Here is a 21,337-nt window from a genome sequence, read left to right on the forward strand (position 1 = left end):
TTTTTTTACGCCATGTGATGGTACTACTGTTGGGAAGTTATTTTTTTTTTTATTTATTTTTTTCCCTATTGACATGGGCGCATTTTTCACAAGGCGACCGTTTGGGTAGGGGCCACTAAGTGGATAGGCCCCCCTTAAGTGGATGTCCTCCTTGGTAAGTTAGAACTGGTTTCACGGAATCTAAGAGGGCACATTGCCACTTCCCCACGCGGTCTCCCTTTTACGCTCCCCAACGGACAGCGGCAGCGTGACGAACTTGGCCAATATCCCTGCCCCATGCGCGAATAAGGAGTCCCCCGTTCTTTCTCCAATCGGGGCATTGCAAAAGCATATCGTGCGAGGAGCAGGGCGAACGGTGGAGCTAAACTAACTATGAGCCTCAAAAGAGGGCAGAATTATTGCACACCTTTACAGTCACTAAGAAAAGCCATAGTGAAGACAAAAGTTGCACAACCCTAAAGTAAGCAAAAGAATCGCTCTTTTCCGTTTCGAACAATCGGACCGTTGCACCAGAGTGGTGCGCCACTTACTGGTTAGGCCTGCCCTTCAAAGCATTCTTCGTTGCTTCTACCATTAAGGGGGGAATCAGTTGGCGAGTTGTGCCCGAGAGATTCTCGCGCACTGCCATAAACAAAGAAGAAACAAATGCAAATTAAATAATCTACAAAAAACTACTAAACAAATTACTATCCGCGGGGGATGAAGAATAGAAAGGGATAAACGGAGTACAAAAAAAAGGGGAAAAAAAAAGCGGCACAAGCGTTTCAACACCACCATGCTTACGTAAAATGGGAAATTTTTTGTGCTTTGGGTTTTCATCCCAGATGGAGTTAAACGTGGATGGAACTTTCCTTTCTGCGTGGTTTGTTTTAATTGCTTTATTTTGCTTTAGCTGGCTTAGGTTTGGCTGGCTTGGCTTGCTTAGCTTTGGTTTCCTTTGGGGCTGGTTTGCCCTCTACTGGTTTGCCTTCTACTTGCTTTCCATCTGGCTTCGTCTCCTTTCCCTCCGGTTTCTTTTCTTTCACGCTTGGCTTCTTCTCCTGTGCAGTTGGCTTCTTCACCTGTGCAGTTGGCTTCTTCACCTGTGTGGTTGGCTTCTTCACCTGTGCAGTTGGCTTCTTCACCTGTGTGGCTGTCTTCTTCACCTGTACGTTTGGCTTCTTCACCTGTACGGTTGGCTTTTTCTCTCCTTCTGCTTTAGCTTCCTTTTCACTTTGCTTCCGTTCCGCTTCTACTTGCTCCTCCGCTTCTACTTGCCCGTCCGCTTCTGCTTGCCCGTCCGCTTCTACTTGCCCGTCCGCCTCTATTTGCTCCTCCGCTTCTACTTGCCCGTCCGCTTCTACTTGCCCGTCCGCTTCTGCTTGCCCGTCCGCTTCTGCTTGCCCGTCCGCTTCTGCTTGCCCGTCCGCTTCTGCTTGCTCCCCCTCCATCTTCAGTTGCTCCCCCTCCATCTTCAGTTGCTCCCCCTCCATCTTCAGTTGCTCCCACTCCATCTTCAGTTGCTCCCACTCCGCTTTGAGCTGCTCGCCCACGCCTTCCATCAGCCCGCCTTCCTCATCAATCAGTTCTCCCTCCTCATCGTACATCCCCCCTTCCTCGTCGATCAGTTCCCCTAGCTGTTGCATTTGCATCAACACCGCTTCCTCATTCTTAAGCAAATTGTCTTCATCATCTTCACCTCCTCCTTCCATCGCTTCATCCTGCATGGGGACCATCTGTTCCTCTTCGGAGTATTCTTCCTCCTCGTCATCATACGCGTAGTTATACCTTCCCTTCCTACGAGCACTCATGGCTCGTCTAATGCTCCTTAACTTATCACTCATAATGCCTTTCCATTTCCTCTCCGAAAGTTTGGTAAAACATCTGCAGATCTTTCGAAGGTCATTAGTAAACTCATCGTATTCGACCCTGGTGATGCTTCCAACCCTTCCATTTCCTGCAAAATCGTAGATGCTTTCGACGCAAAATTCTTCCATTTCATTTTGATCATCTAGTAGCCCGATCTTGTATTTCTCCCAAAGGTTGGCCATCACCTCGTGAGGTAACCTATCATGTAGGGCACGCTTATGAAACCACCCTTTTAAATAATCCATCATTTTATAATACCCCTTTTTCATATGCTTAAAATAGTGGTAGCCTCCCATGAATGCATCCTTCTGGCTCATTCGAACCACAGGAGGGACCTTCACTTTGTTTAGCATTGCTTTTTTCTTTACATCCATATTGAAACCGTCTTTGGTGGGTCCCTGTCCCGTGGGAACCTTCCTCATAGGTTTTCCCCCCACTTCTTCTTCATTTTTCGCGGCATTAATTTCATTCGCGGGGATTTCGGCTAGCTCTCTTGGTAATCTCCTTTCGCTCAGAAGGAGGCAACTCTCTTTCGTTACGGGAACGACATTCTGTGCGGGTTAAAAAAAAGAAGGGGGCAGTATATAAGTAAATCAGATTGCTACGTCTGTTTAGTAATTCGGATGAGCACATCTTAACGAGGGTGAAAGATGCACCGCTAATACTGCCAACTCGGCGGAACTGCCCGCATCATTACCGAATATAAAATGAAGAGCAAAACGATCAGCAGTGCGCGGGTGTTCCGTCTGGAAAAGGCGCACGTGTTTACGGTCACAACGTTTGCCATTGTGGCTAGTTAGTGGAAAAATGAAAGACAAAGGACGCCTCGCAATTTAAAAAAAAAAAAAATCTTTCATAATGGACAAGGGGGGGGTACAACTGTTCAGTCGGCTAAGCGGTAGGCGCGCTCCGCTCTTTTGAAAATGGTCCTTCTAGAGAAGCTCCGAAAAAATGGTCCTTCTAAAGAAGAAGCTCCTTCTAAGAAAGCCCCTTCTAAAAAGGCTCCTAAGAAAGCCCCTTCTAAAAAGGCTCCTAAGAAAGCCCCTTCTAAAAAGGCTCCTAAAAAAGCTCCTAAAAAATGTTCCTAAAAAACGCTCCCTCTAAAAAGGCTCCTAAAAAAGCTCCTTCTAAAAAATGCTCCTTTCTAAAAACACCTTTCTTTTAAATGCCTCCTTTTTTTAAATGTTCGCTTTTCAAAAAGGTAAAAAAAAATCAGAAAAAAAGATGCTATAGTGAGTTCACAGTGGAGGGAGAAAAACGTTCGTTTTTCTTTTCATAAACGGTTTGCAAACAATTCGAATCCTTTTACCGATCCAGAGAGGCAGTTAAAAAATAATTGGAGGGCTGCTCCTAATCGAAGGGTTGCTCCAGTAGAGGTCATTTTTTTTTTTTTATCTATTCGACGCGCATATATTATATACTACATATGCTTTGCATACCTCCTAAATGTAATGTATTGTGGCCGCGTTACGTTAAACAGTTTAGCAAAACTAATCTAATATATATAGTCCCCCGTGTGTCGGTTACTTTTTTTTTTAAATCCATTCGCCTCAGTTTTAAAGCTACATAATATGGCGTAGTTCGCCATTTAAGAATTCGGTTGACTCATTTTTTTTTTTTTTTTTAAATAAATCCATTTCGTGGTCGACTATATATATGCATAAATTTGCTCGCCCTTTTTCGTAATTATATTTTTAAATTATTGCAAAACAATTGACAATTTCGCAAAGGCAGAAGCGAGCTGTTCTACTGTCGATTCGCTTTTATATACGTTTGCGTAGGGACACACTGCTCGTGCTATAATCATAGTCAGAGTCAGAGTGAGAGTCACTTTTTTTTGTACTTAAAAAAAAAAAAAAAAAGTTACACACAGGCAGAGCGTTTTGCCATGTTTGCCTCCTTTTGGCAAATAAGCATGCTTTATGCCGTTTGACCCGAATTGGCCATCACGCCGTATATCTTCGTTTACGCTTAAGGGAACCTCCCAAATGGTAGGGCAGTCCACCACGATAGGGTGGAAAAAACGCACATCGGGGGAGGCAAACAAACGCAAAAAAAGAAGAAGTAAAGAAAAGAAGTTACATTTTGCGAAGTTTTTACGCCGCTCCTGCACTGTCATTCTCGCCCGAGTTGTACCTCATACCAACTTTTACGAGGGCAGATGACCCAAAAAATGTGTAAAAGGAAGGGAGAAAAATACATCCCATGTGCAATACAACAGTGAAGATGGTGATAGGACCATCTCTCTTACCGCTTCGAATTTTTCAAGCATGGTAAAAGGAAAAAAAAAGAGAAAAAATTTGTTATTTTTTTTTTTTTTTTTGGGGGCACTTTTTCCCACAACTTCCACCTCATACTGCCTTTTTTGACGCCTCTCCAATGGGCACCGCTTCCCTGAGCAGACCCCTATCTTTTACTCTTTTCAACCAAACGCTGGGCCACTTCTTTGCATTTTCCTTCATGACATTATCCCACTCCATGTAGTAGCGAGTTAAAAAAAAATCAAAGTCTAGTCTCCATATGTATTTTTTTTTTAAAAATGTGTCTGAGCTTTTTTGGCAAAACTGGTCCAGATCTTTCATCTTTTGAATTAGCTCCTTCCTGCATTCCTCCCAGCACTTTTCTTTTTCTTCTTCTGGCATTCCGTGTTCTTCAGCCAAATCGTTAAGTACGCCCCGTAGCTTATTCATCATGCCGTAATACGTCCTCGTTAATTGCCTTTTGTGGTGGTGGAAGGAGAGGTACACCAGTTTTTTGTCGAGTACAAACCAGCCACAGGAATCGGTAAGGTCAATTAATTGGTTTCTCGTTAGCTCCTTTTTCATTTCCTCCTCGGTGCACCCAAATGGGAGTTCGCTCCCGCCGTCTGCGATGCACTCGGCGCTCGACACGTCTTTTTTTTCGCCATTTGGGTGAGAGCAGTCCATCTTTGCCTCCGCGTTTGGGTGAGAGCAGTCCATTTTGGGCTCCTCGTTTGGGTGAGGGCATTCCATTTTGGGCTCCTCGTTTGGGTGAGGGCATTCCATTTTGGGCTCCTCGTTTGGGTGAGGGCATTCCATTTTGGGCTCCGCCTTTGGGTGCGATCGGGTCAGTTTCGCCTTAGCGCTTCCGCTTGCACCTGCCGCTTTCCTTTTTGCATTTTCAATCGGGCCGATGTCCCTCTTCAGAGCGCCTACATTCAGCGAGGCGTTTTTGTTCGGTTCGCTCCTATCATTGGAAATGTTTTTGTCCGCTCCGCTTCGATCCACGCGGATAGTTCTTCTTCCTCCGCATGCACTCGCGCGGACCGCGTTCTTTTCCCCAACGGCAGGGCCATTCTTTCTTCTATTAGGGCAATTCAAAATGGGGGCAGTCTCAACAAGATTTCTTGGGCATCCTTTTGACTGCAAATCTGGCAGGTGGCTACCATCTGGTGAGTGCAAACCATTCTGTAAGGGCGTGAAAAGGTGCTGCTTATGTGGAGGGGTGTACTAATATGTGAGTATACACAGGTGGGTATACCCCTCAGGCACAACCGAATGGGTCGCCGCTTATGCTAGCGAAGAAACGCATTGCACTTAGGGCTGGTTGAATTTAAAAAAAAGGTGCACCTGTGGGAGACCACTTAACAGAGCCAAGAAGGAAGCGATGAAAAGGAGGGAGGAACTGTGCATTTTCAAAGCGAACATGTTTGGAATTTTTTTCCTAAAAATGAAAAGGTACGACGTCTAATTTTTGCGAGCTTCTGCGGACTCTTAATTTTAAGTGAGCAAAATGGTTGGCAGTAAGAATAGACCATCTGATAGCGTCGGGGGGGGAACGGGCAACGCGCGGCTCATTTTTAGGGAGAAAAAAAAATACACGTCCGCATGTACATCCGCATCGGCATCTACGTTTGCAAGTACGCGCCCTTCCTAACCATAAATGAAAAGTGGAAAAATAAACGCATTCAACTTTTCATGCCTTTAAGCAAAAGGAGGTGTTCGTTAATTGGTTTGGCGCCAGTTGGCAGTTCTAAGTGCCTCTCCGCATGTACAACTTTTTAAGAATACAAAAAAAAAAAAAAAAAAAAAAAAAGTAATAATCGAATAATGGAATAAATAGAAGAAGAAAAAAGAAACACTTTACAGAAAAAAAAAAAAACAACAAAAGGGCTAATCTGTAGGGAATCCTTAGCAAAAAAGCGTAAAAAAAAAAAAAAATAAAAATAACCTATTCTACGAACAACTTCCATTAGAAAGAATAGCCCTGAAAAAAAAAAAAAAAAAAAATCAGAGACGCTCTACATACGACACTGCAAAAAAAAAAAAGAACCGAGCGGGCGAGACAACCATCCGGCTGAAGGCGTATTTTCTTGTGCCCAACAAAAAAATTCGGAAAAAGGGAAGAAGTAAAAAGGGAAGAGCATAAAAGAAAGAGCAAAAAAGAGAACTCCTTTTTGAAAAGCAAGCCACTTTTTTGTGCCATTTTAAAAACTAAAATAAAATGCCCTTCCTCCTTCCGTAGCTTGTGCACAGTGAGACAAACGGCGCACATAGATTTATACGTAAATGCATGCCACTATTTTTTTTCCTTTTTCTCGCGGGCGTAATTTGCAACCCCCCCGACCACGTATGTCCTAGCAACTGAGACCCCCACTTCATATCTTTTTTCCGGCGAAGAATTACTGCCACTTCTCCAGCGCTGCTTTCGTTATTATTTTATTTTTTAACTGGCCACGGGCTCTGTTTGTTTTCTCTGGCCGGGTCCTCTCACGACCCGTTTTTCGCTTTTGTGAGGCAAAGGGGTGGGGTATCTTTTGGGGAAATGACAAATGGACGCATGTTTGCAGAAAAAGGGGCCCTTTTGAAGTTGGCTAGCTGGGCAGTTGGTTAGGCACGCCATTAGTTAGTACCCCATTTGCTAAGTATTCACCCCTGCAAGCGTGGCCCTCCTTCGGATGCCCCCTTTTATGGGCCAGCCTTGGAGAGACGGCTTCGCTTATATAGAGTGCTCCGTTTAAATGGCATTTTCGCTTGCCCCGCAAAGAGGAAGAGGGAGATAGAAGGGCAAAACTAACCCTAATGTATGCAAATGTGCGTGCTGTGCGTAGGTGTCCTCTGCACATATCCCTTGCTTACAGCCCCTGAGAGATTACTATTTCCATCCTTAGGCAGTATAGCAAACCTAGCCATAAAAACGACATTTCGCACGAAGGTTTCCCATCGCTCGGCAAACACTCCAATGTAAGAATTTTCCTATGGGGTGTCTTCCCCTTTAGGGTGAAACCGCCCCAGTGGGTCATTCGCCCCCCGTGCGCTTCTTTACAGCGGCGAGCAGAACACAAGTGGCACGGAAAAAATGGACAGTCATCACGCATGCATAAATGTATACATATGAATGTACCCACATGTGTGCCTCTTGGTGAGTGATTCTGAGCGGTGGTGGGAGGAGGCAGATTTGGCGGGGCCGTGAACCACCCGAACAGGTGTTAAACGGGCGATCCTTTGAAGCGACGTGACTAAACGGGTAGGTGAACGGATGTCCTCCGCATGGACGGCCCTAGAACGCCGCCATTCCCTCTAAACGAGGCATTTTTCATTTGCAAACTGTGTGGGGCAAACGCATGGAGTGGAGGCGCGTTCAACCCAAAGTTGCCTCCCCTTGTGTGCTGAACCAGCGTAGTGCTAAAAGAAAATACCCACCCAGTTAGGAAATATTTTTTTTTTTTTTTTTCAAAACCTTCGCCACTAAACAGATCGAAGCGGGCATTGCGCCTAAGCGGCCATTGCGCGCTTCGTTGTAAGGCGAACCAACGATCTTTTCACTACCCTGCAGGGACCAAATTAAAATTTACTTTGCCTACATTTTTTTCTTTAAAACGGTTGTTGCGCTGTGCACTGCAATTTCGCGATTGCCTATTTTTTACCCCTTGTTAGAGGCAACCAAGCGATTCTTTCTAGCGGCGTAAAAACGGGTTCTCTAAAGGGACTAACAGGACTAAACAAATTACAACGCCGCCTTTTTCTCTTCGGGAGAGAACTCTCATATTTCTTCCTTTCATAATTTAAATCGTTTTGCATTTGCAATGTATATTATGAAATTGTCATTCGTATTGTTCTGTTGCATTTTGCCTTATTTTTGTTCTCTTCTACTCGATTGTTTTTTTTTTTTTTTTTTTTTTTTGCTAATGAACGAACGAACGAGCTAGCCACCCGCTAATTTGGAACAAAAAATTACAATCATTTGAGCAAAAAAAAGTACCGCTACAGGACAAGGGCAAAATATGATGAGCGGTCAATTTTAGAAAAATGGGCAAGACGAGATTTACCGTACCGCTGTTTCTCGCCCTGTTCCACGCCCTCCTACCGGTAAGCCCCCCTTCAAAGGGGAAAGAGAGATGGAGAGAGAGAGAGAGAAAACGAAGGCGAGATAAAGTCGCATTGGAGAGCACCTCCCAGTCCTTTCTAATCTATGCACACGCTTATATGAGGTGCTTACGTGCCGCCTTCCTTTCTGAACTACCCGCAGAACACCCGGGGAGCACACACGGAGGGGCCCTCCGCAGAATTGCGTCTGTGCAGCAGATGTAGATGCGCTCTCTCGGAGGAGTGCCAGCAGAGCGCGTCCTCTGCCTATCGAACTGATCTGGGCGCGAGGGGGAGCGGCAACGCGTGTGAGGAGCGCCAGTCGAAGGTGGTCAAGAGGCGCAAGGAGGTAGCAAAGGGGGCAGCCAAAGTGGAAGCAAAGGAGACAACCAAGCCGAGAAATAAGCCGAGAGAAAAATCGCCAGTCCAGCCGAGATCCGAATCGCCAGCCAAGCCGAGACCCAAATCGCCAGTCAAGCCGAGAAAAAAAGCGCCACCAATACCGACGCCCAAAGCTACTGCTGAAGTGGCTGCCGAGGTGACTGCCGAGGAGACCGCTGAACAGACCGCCGCCCAAACCGCCGAACAGACTGCCGCCCCGACCGATGGCGAAGCGGAAAAGTGCCCCCTACCCTACGGGTGCAAGGAGGAGGACTTCACCCTCGAAATCACAACCAAAGAGCAGCTGACCCACCTGATCTCCAGACTAGGGTGGGTCATAACACAGAGGAAGGCATACATAGGCTACTTTTATTTTATGCAATATATGAGGGGCTCCTTCAAACTGTTGGAGACCAACCTGTGGAACCTCCTTCAAGAAACAGCAGTGAAAAATAATATTTCGGAAAAAATAAAAAAAAAAATGTGGGAGCCTTGCAAAAACACACTAACTAGGGAACAAAACAAATTAGAAAAAGAGTCTCTAAAAAATTTTTCAAATTTTATGCTCGAGAGGAGCTTCTCTGTGTCCTTTATAGAGAAAATGCTTTACGCTAAGGAGACCAACAAGTATATTTATATGCGTTACTATGATGAGCATTTGGGGAATGACGCCAAGGCGTGGTATGACGTTCTGGAGCAGCAGGAGAAGTTCTGGACCAGTAGGCTGTCCTACGAGGCGAACTGCCATCATACGGCAGCCATACGGTAGCCATGCGGTAGCCATGGTGCAGGGGAAAACAAAAAAAAGGGGTCACTCATGGGGAGGGGCCTTCCCCCTGTGCATTTATGTATCGCTGTGCAGTTGAAATGATACCCTTTAAGCAGCTATACTGGGGGGGAAATTTTGAAAAAATTGCAAAAAGGGTGTTCCCCGCAGAGTGGTCAAAACGGCAGGTGGAGAAGCGACTTGACAAAGCAGGCGATCGAGCGGTGCCACTAAATCTTTGGGCCCCCCGGAGTGGCAACTGGGGGGGAGCCACCAAAGGGGGGAAATTCACATTTTGCGTAGCGTTGCTTCGATATATTTTTTTTCTTTTTAAATGAAAGGACTGCAAAAGGGAGTTACATTTTTTTTTTCTTTTTTTTAAAAGGCTTGTGCATGCGCGTGAAACCAAAGCATATGTGCCACCAAACTCGCATGACACAAGTGCACATCTCCGAAAAGGAAAATACCCATGAGCATTTTGGGAATAAAATAACCATGCCGATGCACATTGGCTATGCATTTATTTTTTGCATGTGTAGCGAGGCAAGCAAGTACACAAGTGGGGGAGAGGGCACACTCCATCCATTTTCTATAACTCTACATCACCACAATGCGGTGTGAGCTTCCCCCCTCACTGCCACGAATTTTATAATTAAGGTTAAGCGCTAGCGGGGAATCTTTCTCCCCACTGTTTCTTTATAGTAAAGAAAAAAAAATTTTCCCCCGAGGGTTGTAGAAAGGGTCACTTTGGGGAAGCATCTTTATGGGTCACCGCAACGATGGGTCGTCCACTTTCACTCAGATGAATGTGATAGTGCCAAAGTTAAAGCCTTTTTTAAGAAGGGCAGGGCATACCTACCCTGCCGAAATGGTGAAAGGAGCGAGGAGCGATGAAGCCAAGTGGAAAAACAATCCAACAAATATGCCTCCTCTTTATCAACCGCTAATTTAGAAGTCCGCCGTTTTGCGCTATGAAGGGTAAAAAAAAAAAAAAAAAAAAAAAGTTAAATCTGCTACGCTCGGCGGGGTTTATACCAAATTGGAATTAAAAAGGGTAAGAAGCAGAAGGTAGGTTTGCATTCATTTGGGCAAAAAAAATATTTTTTAATTTTTTTTTATTTTTTCTTATTTTTGTGCCTTTATAAAGCTAACTTCTCTTTTCATTGGTATAACCACAAAACGGGTTGCTCAGATTATGGCTAAACGGCTAGCTCACATACGACATGGCAGCATCTTCGCGCTATTTTTTTTTTTTTTTTAACCGAATGACTCGTCTAGTTATTCCTCCAAAAAATAACATTTTTATATTCACAAATGGGGGTTCTTCTCACTACGGTGCGCATAGAATTAGCGGCTCCTTCAACTTCCGTCGTACACCATTTGTTCTGACCACTCGAAATAGGGGGTGGCAGTTGTGCGCTTAGCCCGTTTGTCGTTTTAGTCTACGGTTTGGTTTGCTCAGATGAAGCGAGTCAAAATGGTATTTTTTTTTCTCTCTCGGTTAACAAATTAGTCTCCTTTTTACGGTCATATTAGAGTCAATTTTTTTTTTTTTTTTTTTTTGCCCCAAAAAAGAGCAAATATAGTTGTACCCTTTTGATAGTATACCAATTTGATTTCAATTTTTTTTTTTTCACATTTTTGCTAAATTGAGAATCTAATTTGTAGAGCACTGCCCCGTTAAGTACCTTTCATCCACTTTGGAAAGAAAATACCCCCGTGGGGTTGCCTACAAACGTGTACGCGGCTTCAACTTGGCAGCGGCGAAATGGTTGGAGTGGCCAAGTGGAGCGCCCCCCTGTTGGGCGTCCTACTGATGGTAAGTTTGCCTCTAAGGGGAGTGGGCCAAGCGTCCACCGGGGTGACTAACCAAACGGGCTACTATCCAAATGACCGATGATTTCCCCGCTTCTATTTTTCTTTTCTCCCCCCTTTAGAAGGCACTGACCCGCCCCCAGTGCTCACCCCCTGGGAGGAACCTCTCCGAGCTGTCGCTCTACCTGGGGAGCCACCACTCCGGTGGGCACCACCACAGCGACAATGAGATACGCGAACCCGATTACCACTACCAAAGAGAGAAAAATTACAACCCAGCAAGTGCCTATGAGAGGAGAGATGCGTCGGAAGACCGTCTCTACAGAAGAGCAGGGAACGAGTTAGCCCCTGTTCCTAAGAACCACCTTGGCAACAGGTGCAAAGTAAGCCACGCGCATCGATTAGATGTGTATGGCCACGCAAACAAGGTGAAACTGCCAGACGAAAATGACCTTTCAACTTACCAAGAAAATCAACACATGCTAAGAAAGTTCAGCAGCGATGGTAGACTGCCATTCGGATGCACCCACTGGGATCTTTCCCAAATTCTGACCAACAAACAAATTTTAAAAAAAGTAACCTACATAGCATTTGATATAAGTCTACGCAAGGCCTTCATCGGCTACTACTATTTCTTAATTTTCCTAAACAGGTGCTACTACAGTATGGTAAATAAGATGAGCACGTGGTTTATGAATGTGGCAAATTCGCGTAACATACCTGACCACGTTCGGGTGGCGTACTGGGCGGAGTGTAGGAGGAACCTCATAAGGGACCTGGAAGTTCTGGAAGAGATGAGCAAAAATTATTTTGATACATTCATAAGGGGGAACTCGAGGGTGTGGATTGTCAATTATGAAATGTGCTTGGAGCGCTGCAGGAAGCTGTGGAAAAAGGCCATAGTGAATAACAGGGTGAAGTGGAGCCGCACGCTGTCCATGTGGATTGTGAAGTACGACCAGGGGGGGCGCGGCGGAGGTAGCGGCGGAGGCGGCCACGACAAACACAAACACAAACACAAGCACGGCCACCACAGGCACGAAAACCACCACCACAGCCACGTCCATCACAGCCACGACCACCACAGCCATGGCCGCGACAACCACGGTCACGAAAACCACCACCACAGCCATGACCATCACAGCCACAGTCACGACCATCACACCCACAGTCATGACAACCACGTCCACCACACCCACAGCGGCAACCAACAGGACAACCGCCAGGACAACCGCCAGGACAACCGCCAGGACAACCGCCAGGACAACCGCCAGGACAACGACGACCACAGTGACGATCTGATCATTTGGTAAGCTGCTTACCTGTGAAACGAACCAGGTGCAGCTACCCCCCCCCGACCACTTCTAACAACGTGGGCGTTTTTTTCCCAAAAGGGGAAAACACCGCCATGGCATTCGTCTTCCCTGATTTTGCGTCTTCCCTGATTTTGCGTCTTCCCTGATTTTGCGTCTTCCCTGATTTTGCGTCTTCCCTGATTTTGCGTCTTCCCTGATTTTGCGTCTTCCCTGATTTTGCGTCTTCCCTGATTTTGCGTCTTCCCTGATTTTGCATCTTCCCTGATTTTGCATCTTCCCTGATTTTGCATCTTCCCTTTTTTTTTTGTTTTTGTGATTCCTTTCCGTTCTTGTTTACAAACAGATTAGCTGCCACATTCGTGTGCGTGCGCGGCCAACCGTGAAATGCCGAACTTTCAAAATTAAACCGTCATTTTTCTGGCAATAGGGTAAGAAAAGAAACGGCAGGAAATGCGCATATAAAAGGGGGGAGAGGCAGAAAGGCGGAGGGGGGTTTCCTTTTCACCTTGCAAATGTCCTTTTGCCCTTTTCGCCTAACCACGCCAATGTAGGTTCTCCCTGCTCACTCGCCACCCGCTCATGCATCAGCAAAATGGGCCTTTTACTTCTTAAATGTATGTGCAAACTCGGCCGTTTTTTTTTTTGTTTTTTTTTTTCCCGGAGCACCATAAAACGGGGGAGAGCTTTTCCACTAAGCGCACTTTAAATGCGGCTCAGAGAAGCCAATTCGAATTTGGCGCCCCTTCCATCCATCCATCTATCAGGTTTAATCTGATGCCCCCCTCGCAGGTGGGTCCCTAAGGACGACTCCGCTGAATGGGTAAACACCCTCATAGTGAGAGTACCGAAAAATAATAATAATAAAAACTACCAAACTGAAGAACCCCCCCGTTATTGCGCTATAACTGCGTGCGTGAAATGCCCACTTGGTGTGTACGCTCCGCGAGTGGGTCCAAACAGGGGAACAATTAGGCGCCTAATTGTGCTACGGGGAAGCAAAGAAGTGGAGGGCGAACCCCCAAATGGCGACGTGGAAGAGGACCAGCCGAAGTAGGGGTTGGCACTCCACCAGCTGTGCTGAGCTTGTCACAGCAGGAGGCGCGGCAAAGTAGCTGCAAATGGTTAGGCGATTTTTTCCCCCTTTTCGCTATCCCACCTTCGTCGTGCCAGAAAATAAATTTCTTAATTGCTAACCGCTTTGAGGCGAATTTACTTGGGGTTCTCTGTTCGCTGGCTGTAGGTCGTTCTAACGTTCTTTCCTCTCGCGTTGGTTCTTTTTCTTTGCCACCGCCGGGATTTATGCAGTGCGGTCGTTTGAAAGTGCTAATGAATGTATGTATGTATGTGTATATTTTTTTTTTTTTTTTTTTTTTTAAATGTCCCTTTTTAGGGGCCCTTTCGCAATTTTTTCGGCTCCCCCATTTTGGCTAGTCGCGGGGTTGCACCGAGTGACGCGCCGCACTACGCAACTTGACAACGGGGTAATTTGCAATGCATAGAGCGGACTTCCCACCCCCTCGCAGAAGTTAATGAGGTTAGTTTGATCCCCAAAGTGAAAATAATTTAAAATGTGATTAGCATTACGCTTATTCATATTTTTGTCAAAAAAGTGACCCACCTGGAGACATTCCCTATTTTTTTTTTTTTTTTTTTTTTTTTTTTTTAACCAAAAAAGGGTGCAAAAAAATGTGCCATGTGTGGAGATTTTTCGGCGCGTCGGCTTTTATGGCCCTGCTGGTCGCTACGATGGGGGCCCCACTGCTGGTAAGGAACGTCACGGTTGGGAGCAGCCGGGAGGTTTCCCCCACTTGGTTAGATGTGATCGGCTAAATCTTATCAGCTTGATGCAGTCGGCGAAGAATTGTCTGCCTTTTTTCGCCCCTCCATTTTACACACATAATGGAAGTGCCCTTTTCCTGCGCCCTTCTTCAGGGCATGAAAAACGGAGAGAAGGGGAGCGGCTTTCCCGAGCCGCGACCCACTTGTGGAAGAAGCCTTTCCGACGTGCTAACCATGTCGTATGAACCTATGAGGAGGACTAACCTAAACGAAATTAAAAAAGGGAAAATCTCTACCCCCCTTAGCAGTGACGTGCCACGTTCCGACGGGTCAGATGTGCACAAAATTTTAACTGGAGCAGAACTAACCGAGGAGATAATTTCTTTCGGAATTTTCCCAACCAAAAGACAAGCCTACAAAGCACACGCTCATCTGATTGACATTTTAAAAGCAAACTATTATGTGATGATGCAAAGATTGTGGAAGAATTTTAAACAATCTGCTTCGAAGAATCAAATTCCAGAGAAAGTGCAAAAGAAAATGTGGGCAGATTGCGCCATTGCAAACAGGCAAGAGTTAAATCGATTGAACGAAAGTAGCAAAAAAGACTTTTCCTCCTTTCTTAAAAGGCCAATTATTTTTTTTATACATTTTGATAACTTTCTAGGCAATTGCACGAAAAGCTGGAATGACAGCGTCGACGAAAATAGAAGGAAATGGGAACTCCTGTTGGCTCACAGGATTGCAAGTTACTCTGCTTCGGGGTGAATGGGACGCTCAAGAAAAGAGTTCCCTTCTGGGGGGAGAGATCCCCCAGCGATGGATCTACACAGCCATCAGTGGGTGTTTATGAGGACACACTCAGAAGGGGGAGCAGCCACGATGCGCCATCTTTTAAGGGTTATCAAAATTGCACATGGAGGGAGGAAGAGGTTGGCCCCCCTACAATCCTACACATTTCGTGGGAAGAATTATTTTTTTTTTTTTTTTTTTTTTTTTTTTTACCTAAGTGAAGCTTTGCCTATTATGATATAAATCCCAAATAAATAAGTTTTCTTTTTTTAGAGGTTACTTCTCCCCACGTATGAAAACACATGGTCGGGGGATCAGTGAGCAAATTGTGAGAGTGCCCATCCGAACGGTCCCTCCTTGGTGGGTACCCAAGCGAGTTGTGTGCTTCACCTATGAGCGTAAGTCAGCCGCATAGCAGTGCAAATGGTCGCGATGGTGGCGATGTAGCAGGAGAGCAACTTAAATTGTGGGGCTAAAAATGGTTTGATATAAAGGCAACCCGTTGTGGGGGTCCAAAGATTAGTGCAATGAGCACATGCATAGTCATTGGCATGGTAACTACGTGAGAGCAAAGAATGCACTCTTCCAATTGACGATGATGAGAGGTTCTCCCCTTGGGTGCACTCAGTGGAATGTCCCCAAAATGGAACAAACGGTGCAACACGTTTTAAAAAAAATAGAAGAGTCATTTTAGGGGGCAATCAAATCACACCGCGTCTCAGAAGATACCGCACCGGCGATGTGGGCGATTTAAGCCCTCCGTTTGGCAGCCTGGCGAAGCGGTGTAACGTGTCATATGATGCTAACCGAGCAGCTAAAGCGATCAATTTAACAACTGGCGAAGTCCTAACCCGCTGTGTAAAAAAAGAAAAAAATGCCACTCGCTATCTTGCTTGAAAAGGCGACTATAAATACGCCCCTAATTTGTTCAACTTTAATGGAACCACCTCATTTGGGAGAACGCTAAAAGTGGCCATGCCTTTTTAGGCACATCTCTTTTTGCAAATTGGATTTTCAAAAAGTTACGTTGCGGTAACGTCGTTCGCAATGGTGATAGAGCGTTCGAAGATGGTATGTTACGAGCGTCATCATGATGGGGGTTGCAGCGCGGAGGGAAAAGGCAAAACGCACCGCACTGCAAGGGAAAATTATGCACACACAAACGGGGGACGAGACGTTCCTTCTTAATGTAAAAATTTAACAAATTGAAGGAGAGAAACACGGAATGGTCGCTCATCGCGATGGAAAAAAGGAAAAAAAAAAGGGAATCCTCATTGCGCTAATGAGAAGCGGGTTCCTCATTAACTGCTCAAAAAAAGAGCATGCCAAATGAACATCCCCAAATGTGTATCTTTTATTTTTACACAGTGGGGGGCACTACGCAGGTGGTTCCCCCTGGGTAGCCTCGTAAATATATGTATATGTATATATGCATATCTGGGGGTGCCCCTTTTTTGGAGACCCTTTTGGGACCTCTCCTCAAGCAGAACGTATAATCTTTTGATATAGGATTCTTTTCCACTTCCTCTTATTGTCCCTGAAGGCCCTCATGTACAATTTCTTACAGCGGAGCATGCACATTTCGTATTTTAAAATCCAAATTTCAGTTCTATCCTTTATGAGGTTATTTAGATAAGATCTAGAGATCATTTCCGTCTTTTCTAAGTCTAGCAAAAATTGCTTTTCACATTCCGCCCAATATTGGTCTATGAGATCATCCGGCAAGCTACGTAATCTGGCACTTCTATAAAACCACCTATAGAACTTATTCATCAAACGCTTATAGTTCCTGTTTAGATAGATGTTGTAATTGCCGTAGCCCTCACAGACCTCTTCTGCTTTCAGAGTGAACGTTCCATAGTAGGTAGCTCTTTCTAATAATTCAAAATCTGATCTGTTAACATTACGTTTCGCAGTTATGTCAACTATATGGAGTTTACTACCTGCGCTTTTTCTTTGCACACCATTTGGTTTAAAGACTGCGATTAGGTGCTTTTTGGGGGAGGGCGCCTGCCTTTTGGGGGGAGACGCTGGCCTTTGTGGGGGATGCGGCGGCCTTTTGGGGGGAGGTGCCTTCTTTTTTTGGGGCCCATTGGTGTATCCCGTTTCGCCTTTAAAATGAATCGTACGTGCGCTGTCGTATGGGTGTTGCCAGTCATCCCGCCCAGCGTCTGACATACTTTCGGGTCTCACGTCAAACATGCTATCGCGGTGAACGTTTGGCATGCCTTCGCGGTGAACGTCTGGCATGCCTTCGCGGTGAACGTCGGACATACGCTCGGGTCTCACATCTGACATGCTTCCAGATCGGAGGTCAATCAAGCTTTCGCACGGAACGTCGGGCATACTCTCGGGTCTCACGTCAGAAACGCTTCCTAAGGACTGAGCGTCTGACATACTTTCGGGTCTCACGTCAAACATGCTATCGCAGTGAACGTCGGATGCTCTCTCGGGTCTAACGTCGGCGATGCTTCCTAAGGACTGAAGGTCTGACACGCTTCCTATGGATTGAATGTCGGACCTACTTCCTAAGGAATGCACATCTGACGTACTGCCTAAGGAATGCACATCTGACGTACTTCCTACGGATTTGTCTTCGCCAAACAACTCGTCTTCCTCCTCATCCCCAGCACCCGGCTCGTTTATACTCATGTAGGAATCACTTGGGCCATCCTTACGCTTGAAGAGGAGAGATAATTCGGACAGATTTCTGCCGCACCTCGTGGGTTGCAGATCCGATGTGTTCGCGTTCACCTTGGAGTGGTGCAGCGGGTTCTATAAGAGGGAGGAAAAAAAAAAAAAAAAAAAAGAAAAGCACCGCATAGCTTACATAGCCTAACATAGCTTAACACATGACGACCCCCGTGTGTGGCACAAAACTGGCCATAAAAATACGCACCACTGAGCTGTTTGCCAAAGGGACGCTCTTTTCCCCATGGGAGGAAAAACCGAGCAGAAAACCGAGCATGTGTGTTCGCAGCAAAGGTGAAGCACTCCTTCACGTCTGTTGGATGCACCGGCATGATTTCTCCCCCTTGGATAATCGCTTCGCCTAGTGGTCATCGCTTGGCCTAGCGGTGATCGCTTCCCCTAGCGGTCATCGCCGGCGGGAGTCCTTCCCATAAAAGCATAGCGGACATGTAAGGCCCCTTTTAATGAACAAAAAAAGCTAAAAAGAAGTTAATAAAAAAAAGTTAATAAAAAAAAGTTCCTAAAATGGAAAGACCCATTTAGGATAATGGCACGTTTGATCAAAGTGGATGAGCAAACGGTATGCACTTACCGCAAATGAGTAGAAAAAAAAGGCCCATTTTTCCCCATTGAACTGTAAAATTTTGAAAAGAAGGAAGTCACCCCAACTGTTTGCTTCCTACGAAAAGTGGCCTTTGTGTGGAATTCCTCCCTTCTGATGGAGTCCCTTCGAATTTGACTCCTCCCTGGCTTCGTCTCTCCATTAAACCATTTTTATAAAGCTATCCTATCCCCCCTGGAGAGTATCCCAACCTCTTACCTACCATTTGCAGCTTCTTGAAAGATGATCATCCACTTCTCCCTATTTTCTGCCACCACCTTTTTCCACAAATTTTGGCATAAAATGAGGCATTTAAAATAGCGGCTAGTGAGTATGACCCCCGCTTTCCCCTTTACCATTAATTTGAAATTTTTTCTGCCCGCTTCTTCCATCCCTCTTAAGGTTTTCATTTGATCCCTTTTGCATTCATGCCAGTATTCTATTTGTACATCGTAGGGTATCCTGTTCATTTTTGCCATGTGGGCAAACGATAGCTTCAATTCTTGCATGGCGTGGCTGTAACACCTGTTGAGGTAAATAAGGTAATAATAAAATCCTATGAATGCATCCTTCTTGCTTATCAAGAGCAAGTAGTGGGGAATCTGCTCCAGCAGCTGCTGGTTCGAAAGGCTTCGATCTATGTCTTCTTCGAGGTAGCCATACGGGAGGACGTCGTGCTCGTCAAATTTGAATTCGCAGTCGTCTTCGCCGCTGCAGCGGTGGTCGTTTGTCGAATGGCCCTCGGGCTCACAGCTGAAGATGCTCAGCCCGTCCCCCTCGCAGCAGAGAACGCTGCAGTCGTCGCTACTACCGCTGATGCTACTACCGCTGATACTGCTACCGTCGCTGTAGTCATCGCTAATATCGCCGATGCTACTACCCTCATTTAGGCTCACCGTCGAGTCGCTCGCCCCGTCCCAGCTACCCAAGAGGAGGGACAGCTCCGATAGGCTTCTCCCGCAGATAGCCGCCTGGCCACTCGACCGTGCATCTTCGTACGATGGGCCAAGTGGGCTCTAAAGAGACGTTCAGAAGAGGAGCATACATTTATGCAGAGGAGGTGAAGCCAAGTAAAACGAAAAAGATACAAACATATCATCATTGCGAAAGAAAAAAAAAATATCAAATTTTATGTGGAAAAAATTGCCTTACTGAGTACAGGGCGAACAAGAGCGAACCGCCGAACATGGCAAGACAGGACTTCTTCAAATTTGCCATTCTGTCTGCGCTTTTTAGGAATATATTTTGCTAATATATTTTACTAGTAATTCTCTTTTCGATCATAAGGAAATGATTTTTAAGGACAACTACATGGGGGCAAGCGATTTTTAGGCAAATTGAAGAAGAAGCAAAAAATCGCCAATTTGTGCATTTATTTGTTCTACTAAAAAAAAAAAAAAAAAAAAATACGTCACGTTAGGAAAAGAAGTCAAATGAAAGCTTCAGCGAGAGTGCCCTTTTTCGCGTCTAAAAAGGGGTGATCTTTAAGAGATTGGCAGAAATGTACAGCACCGTTAAAAAAGAAAAAAAAAAAAAAAAATAAAATAAACGCAGTTGCTAAGACTCACGTGAACATACTGCGCAACGGTAGTACGCGGTGCAGTCCCAATTGGGAAGCGTGAAAAGGTCTAAAAGTGAAGAAAAAAAAAAAAAAAAAATTCCCTCCTTTTTGCGAAAAAATGGGTAGAAGTTATGTACTGACCTGCTTCCTCAAATGGAAGATTAACTGACCAATCGGAGGAGACATATGTTCTTTTTTTTTTTTTTTTTTTTTTCTTACGCCACCTCTACTGATGAGATGAACCATTATTTGTTGCCAAACCCTATGGTGGTAACAAAATTACGGGAAGAAAAGCGTTGCCTTTTGCTTTTCCCCATGTTGACATGCCCCTTTTTGTTGTAAAATTCGCATGAGCAGTTTATTTGGACATACGGCGGTACACCACAAAGGGTCGTCGCAGCTGTCTGCTAAGGAGCATCACTTATACATAAATACGAATGGCCGCATGGCGGTGGATAAATTTGTATTATTTAGGACCATCCCATTTGTGCAACCCGCGCGTTATTTGCAGCTCTGCATTTCGCAAAATATTTCAAAAAAAATTTCCCCTTTAATGAGCGCAAAAAGGGCACCTTTTTTGCGAAGCGGCTAGGCGAACATACATTGCCGCCAATTGGGTAATGCCCAACTGGGATGCTCCGCCAAAATGGCAAAAAAAATTTAAATTCACTTTTGACACATTTTTTTAAAAATGTCACCTGTATGCCTTTCGCAAAATTGCGAATTTGGGCCCCCCGCAAAGTTGTTCTCTTCAGGGTGGAAGTCCCACAATGAAAAGGAAAAAATGGACGACGATTCTGCGTAGCCGCTGCATTTTTCGTCGACGTATATCTCTTCTTATTTTTTTTTTTTTAAACCAAATAGGACGCTTTCACCATAGTGATGTGACTGTCTTCCCACTTGGCGCAGCCCCCGCAGCAGGTGCAACACGTTTCTTTTTCGCATTGCAGGTGGGAGAAAAGGCAAAATGTCGCACCTCCAATTTGAACGCCAAACAGGGTTAACATAAAACGTGCCATTTCTTTCGGACCTTCCTTTGTGGTGTTAAAAAGGTTAACCAGGTGGACGTGCCGGCAGAGCCTACCACCTCTATACGCACCCATTGGACATTCCCCCTCCCTTTTTTGAGGTGTCCCCCCAAAATGGCATTTTCACAGCGAGCTTAGACGCTTAAAGCGCGAAAGGGATGAACCCTCGGCGAAAATATTAAGCAGCGCTGTGGAAGAAGCCCCCAATGCGCTACTACAACCGATAGCTTTTCGACCGATGCGCCACCATTCCGGTTAAGCATAACACGCCGTACACAGATTGCTACGCGGAAGAGCGCGCGCGCACACTCCATAGACACAAACGCGCAACGCTTGTGGGGGCGGTCACTCTAGGTTGGCGCTCGGAGGCGAGACAGCACAGAGAGGACGTTTTTCTCCCCTCGAAGGAGCCAAACCGGGGTAGTTACCATTG

General features: G+C 45.5%; 8 protein-coding genes across 8 annotated transcripts, besides 5 other annotated features; 4 read left to right on the forward strand and 4 right to left on the reverse strand.

Annotated features, from left to right (window-relative positions):
* Positions 1 to 559: 559 nt before the first annotated feature.
* Positions 560 to 2,635, reverse strand: PVX_089435 (RAD protein (Pv-fam-e); the record flags this gene model as incomplete). The annotated part of the gene is made up of 2 exons (XM_001614924.1): positions 560 to 2,399; positions 2,546 to 2,635. The coding sequence occupies 2 exons, from the start codon at positions 2,633 to 2,635 to the stop codon at positions 879 to 881; spliced, it is 1,611 nt and encodes a 536-aa protein (XP_001614974.1). The 3' UTR covers positions 560 to 878.
* A 164-nt stretch (positions 2,636 to 2,799) lies between these two features.
* PVX_089440 (hypothetical protein) lies at positions 2,800 to 2,952 on the forward strand (the record flags this gene model as incomplete). The annotated part of the gene is made up of 1 exon (XM_001614925.1): positions 2,800 to 2,952. The coding sequence occupies one exon, from the start codon at positions 2,800 to 2,802 to the stop codon at positions 2,950 to 2,952; it is 153 nt and encodes a 50-aa protein (XP_001614975.1).
* Positions 2,953 to 3,463: 511 nt separating this feature from the next.
* Positions 3,464 to 3,495: a microsatellite.
* Positions 3,496 to 3,943: 448 nt separating this feature from the next.
* Positions 3,944 to 3,995: a microsatellite.
* A 58-nt stretch (positions 3,996 to 4,053) lies between these two features.
* Positions 4,054 to 4,073: a microsatellite.
* A 126-nt stretch (positions 4,074 to 4,199) lies between these two features.
* Positions 4,200 to 5,516, reverse strand: PVX_089445 (RAD protein (Pv-fam-e); the record flags this gene model as incomplete). Its single annotated transcript, XM_001614926.1, has 2 exons — positions 4,200 to 5,276; positions 5,439 to 5,516. 2 exons carry the CDS (start codon positions 5,514 to 5,516, stop codon positions 4,200 to 4,202), a joined length of 1,155 nt encoding a protein of 384 aa, XP_001614976.1.
* Positions 5,507 to 5,526: a microsatellite.
* A 2,591-nt stretch (positions 5,527 to 8,117) lies between these two features.
* PVX_089450 (RAD protein (Pv-fam-e)) lies at positions 8,118 to 9,324 on the forward strand (the record flags this gene model as incomplete). Its single annotated transcript, XM_001614927.1, has 2 exons — positions 8,118 to 8,177; positions 8,338 to 9,324. The coding sequence occupies 2 exons, from the start codon at positions 8,118 to 8,120 to the stop codon at positions 9,322 to 9,324; spliced, it is 1,047 nt and encodes a 348-aa protein (XP_001614977.1).
* Positions 9,325 to 11,089: 1,765 nt separating this feature from the next.
* PVX_089455 (RAD protein (Pv-fam-e)) lies at positions 11,090 to 12,449 on the forward strand (the record flags this gene model as incomplete). Its single annotated transcript, XM_001614928.1, has 2 exons — positions 11,090 to 11,140; positions 11,259 to 12,449. The coding sequence occupies 2 exons, from the start codon at positions 11,090 to 11,092 to the stop codon at positions 12,447 to 12,449; spliced, it is 1,242 nt and encodes a 413-aa protein (XP_001614978.1).
* Positions 12,450 to 14,177: 1,728 nt separating this feature from the next.
* On the forward strand, positions 14,178 to 14,999 carry PVX_089460 (RAD protein (Pv-fam-e); the record flags this gene model as incomplete). The annotated part of the gene is made up of 2 exons (XM_001614929.1): positions 14,178 to 14,231; positions 14,385 to 14,999. 2 exons carry the CDS (start codon positions 14,178 to 14,180, stop codon positions 14,997 to 14,999), a joined length of 669 nt encoding a protein of 222 aa, XP_001614979.1.
* A 1,503-nt stretch (positions 15,000 to 16,502) lies between these two features.
* PVX_089465 (RAD protein (Pv-fam-e)) lies at positions 16,503 to 17,991 on the reverse strand (the record flags this gene model as incomplete). The annotated part of the gene is made up of 2 exons (XM_001614930.1): positions 16,503 to 17,798; positions 17,923 to 17,991. 2 exons carry the CDS (start codon positions 17,989 to 17,991, stop codon positions 16,503 to 16,505), a joined length of 1,365 nt encoding a protein of 454 aa, XP_001614980.1.
* Positions 17,965 to 17,989: a microsatellite.
* A 539-nt stretch (positions 17,992 to 18,530) lies between the features above and the next one.
* Positions 18,531 to 19,533, reverse strand: PVX_089467 (RAD protein (Pv-fam-e); the record flags this gene model as incomplete). The annotated part of the gene is made up of 2 exons (XM_001614931.1): positions 18,531 to 19,331; positions 19,468 to 19,533. 2 exons carry the CDS (start codon positions 19,531 to 19,533, stop codon positions 18,531 to 18,533), a joined length of 867 nt encoding a protein of 288 aa, XP_001614981.1.
* Between the last annotated feature and the right edge of the window lie 1,804 nt (positions 19,534 to 21,337).

The sequence above is a fragment of the Plasmodium vivax genome, chromosome 5, assembly GCF_000002415.2.
Source record: "Plasmodium vivax chromosome 5, whole genome shotgun sequence".
In the NCBI taxonomy this organism is placed as follows: Eukaryota; Apicomplexa; class Aconoidasida; order Haemosporida; family Plasmodiidae; genus Plasmodium; species Plasmodium vivax.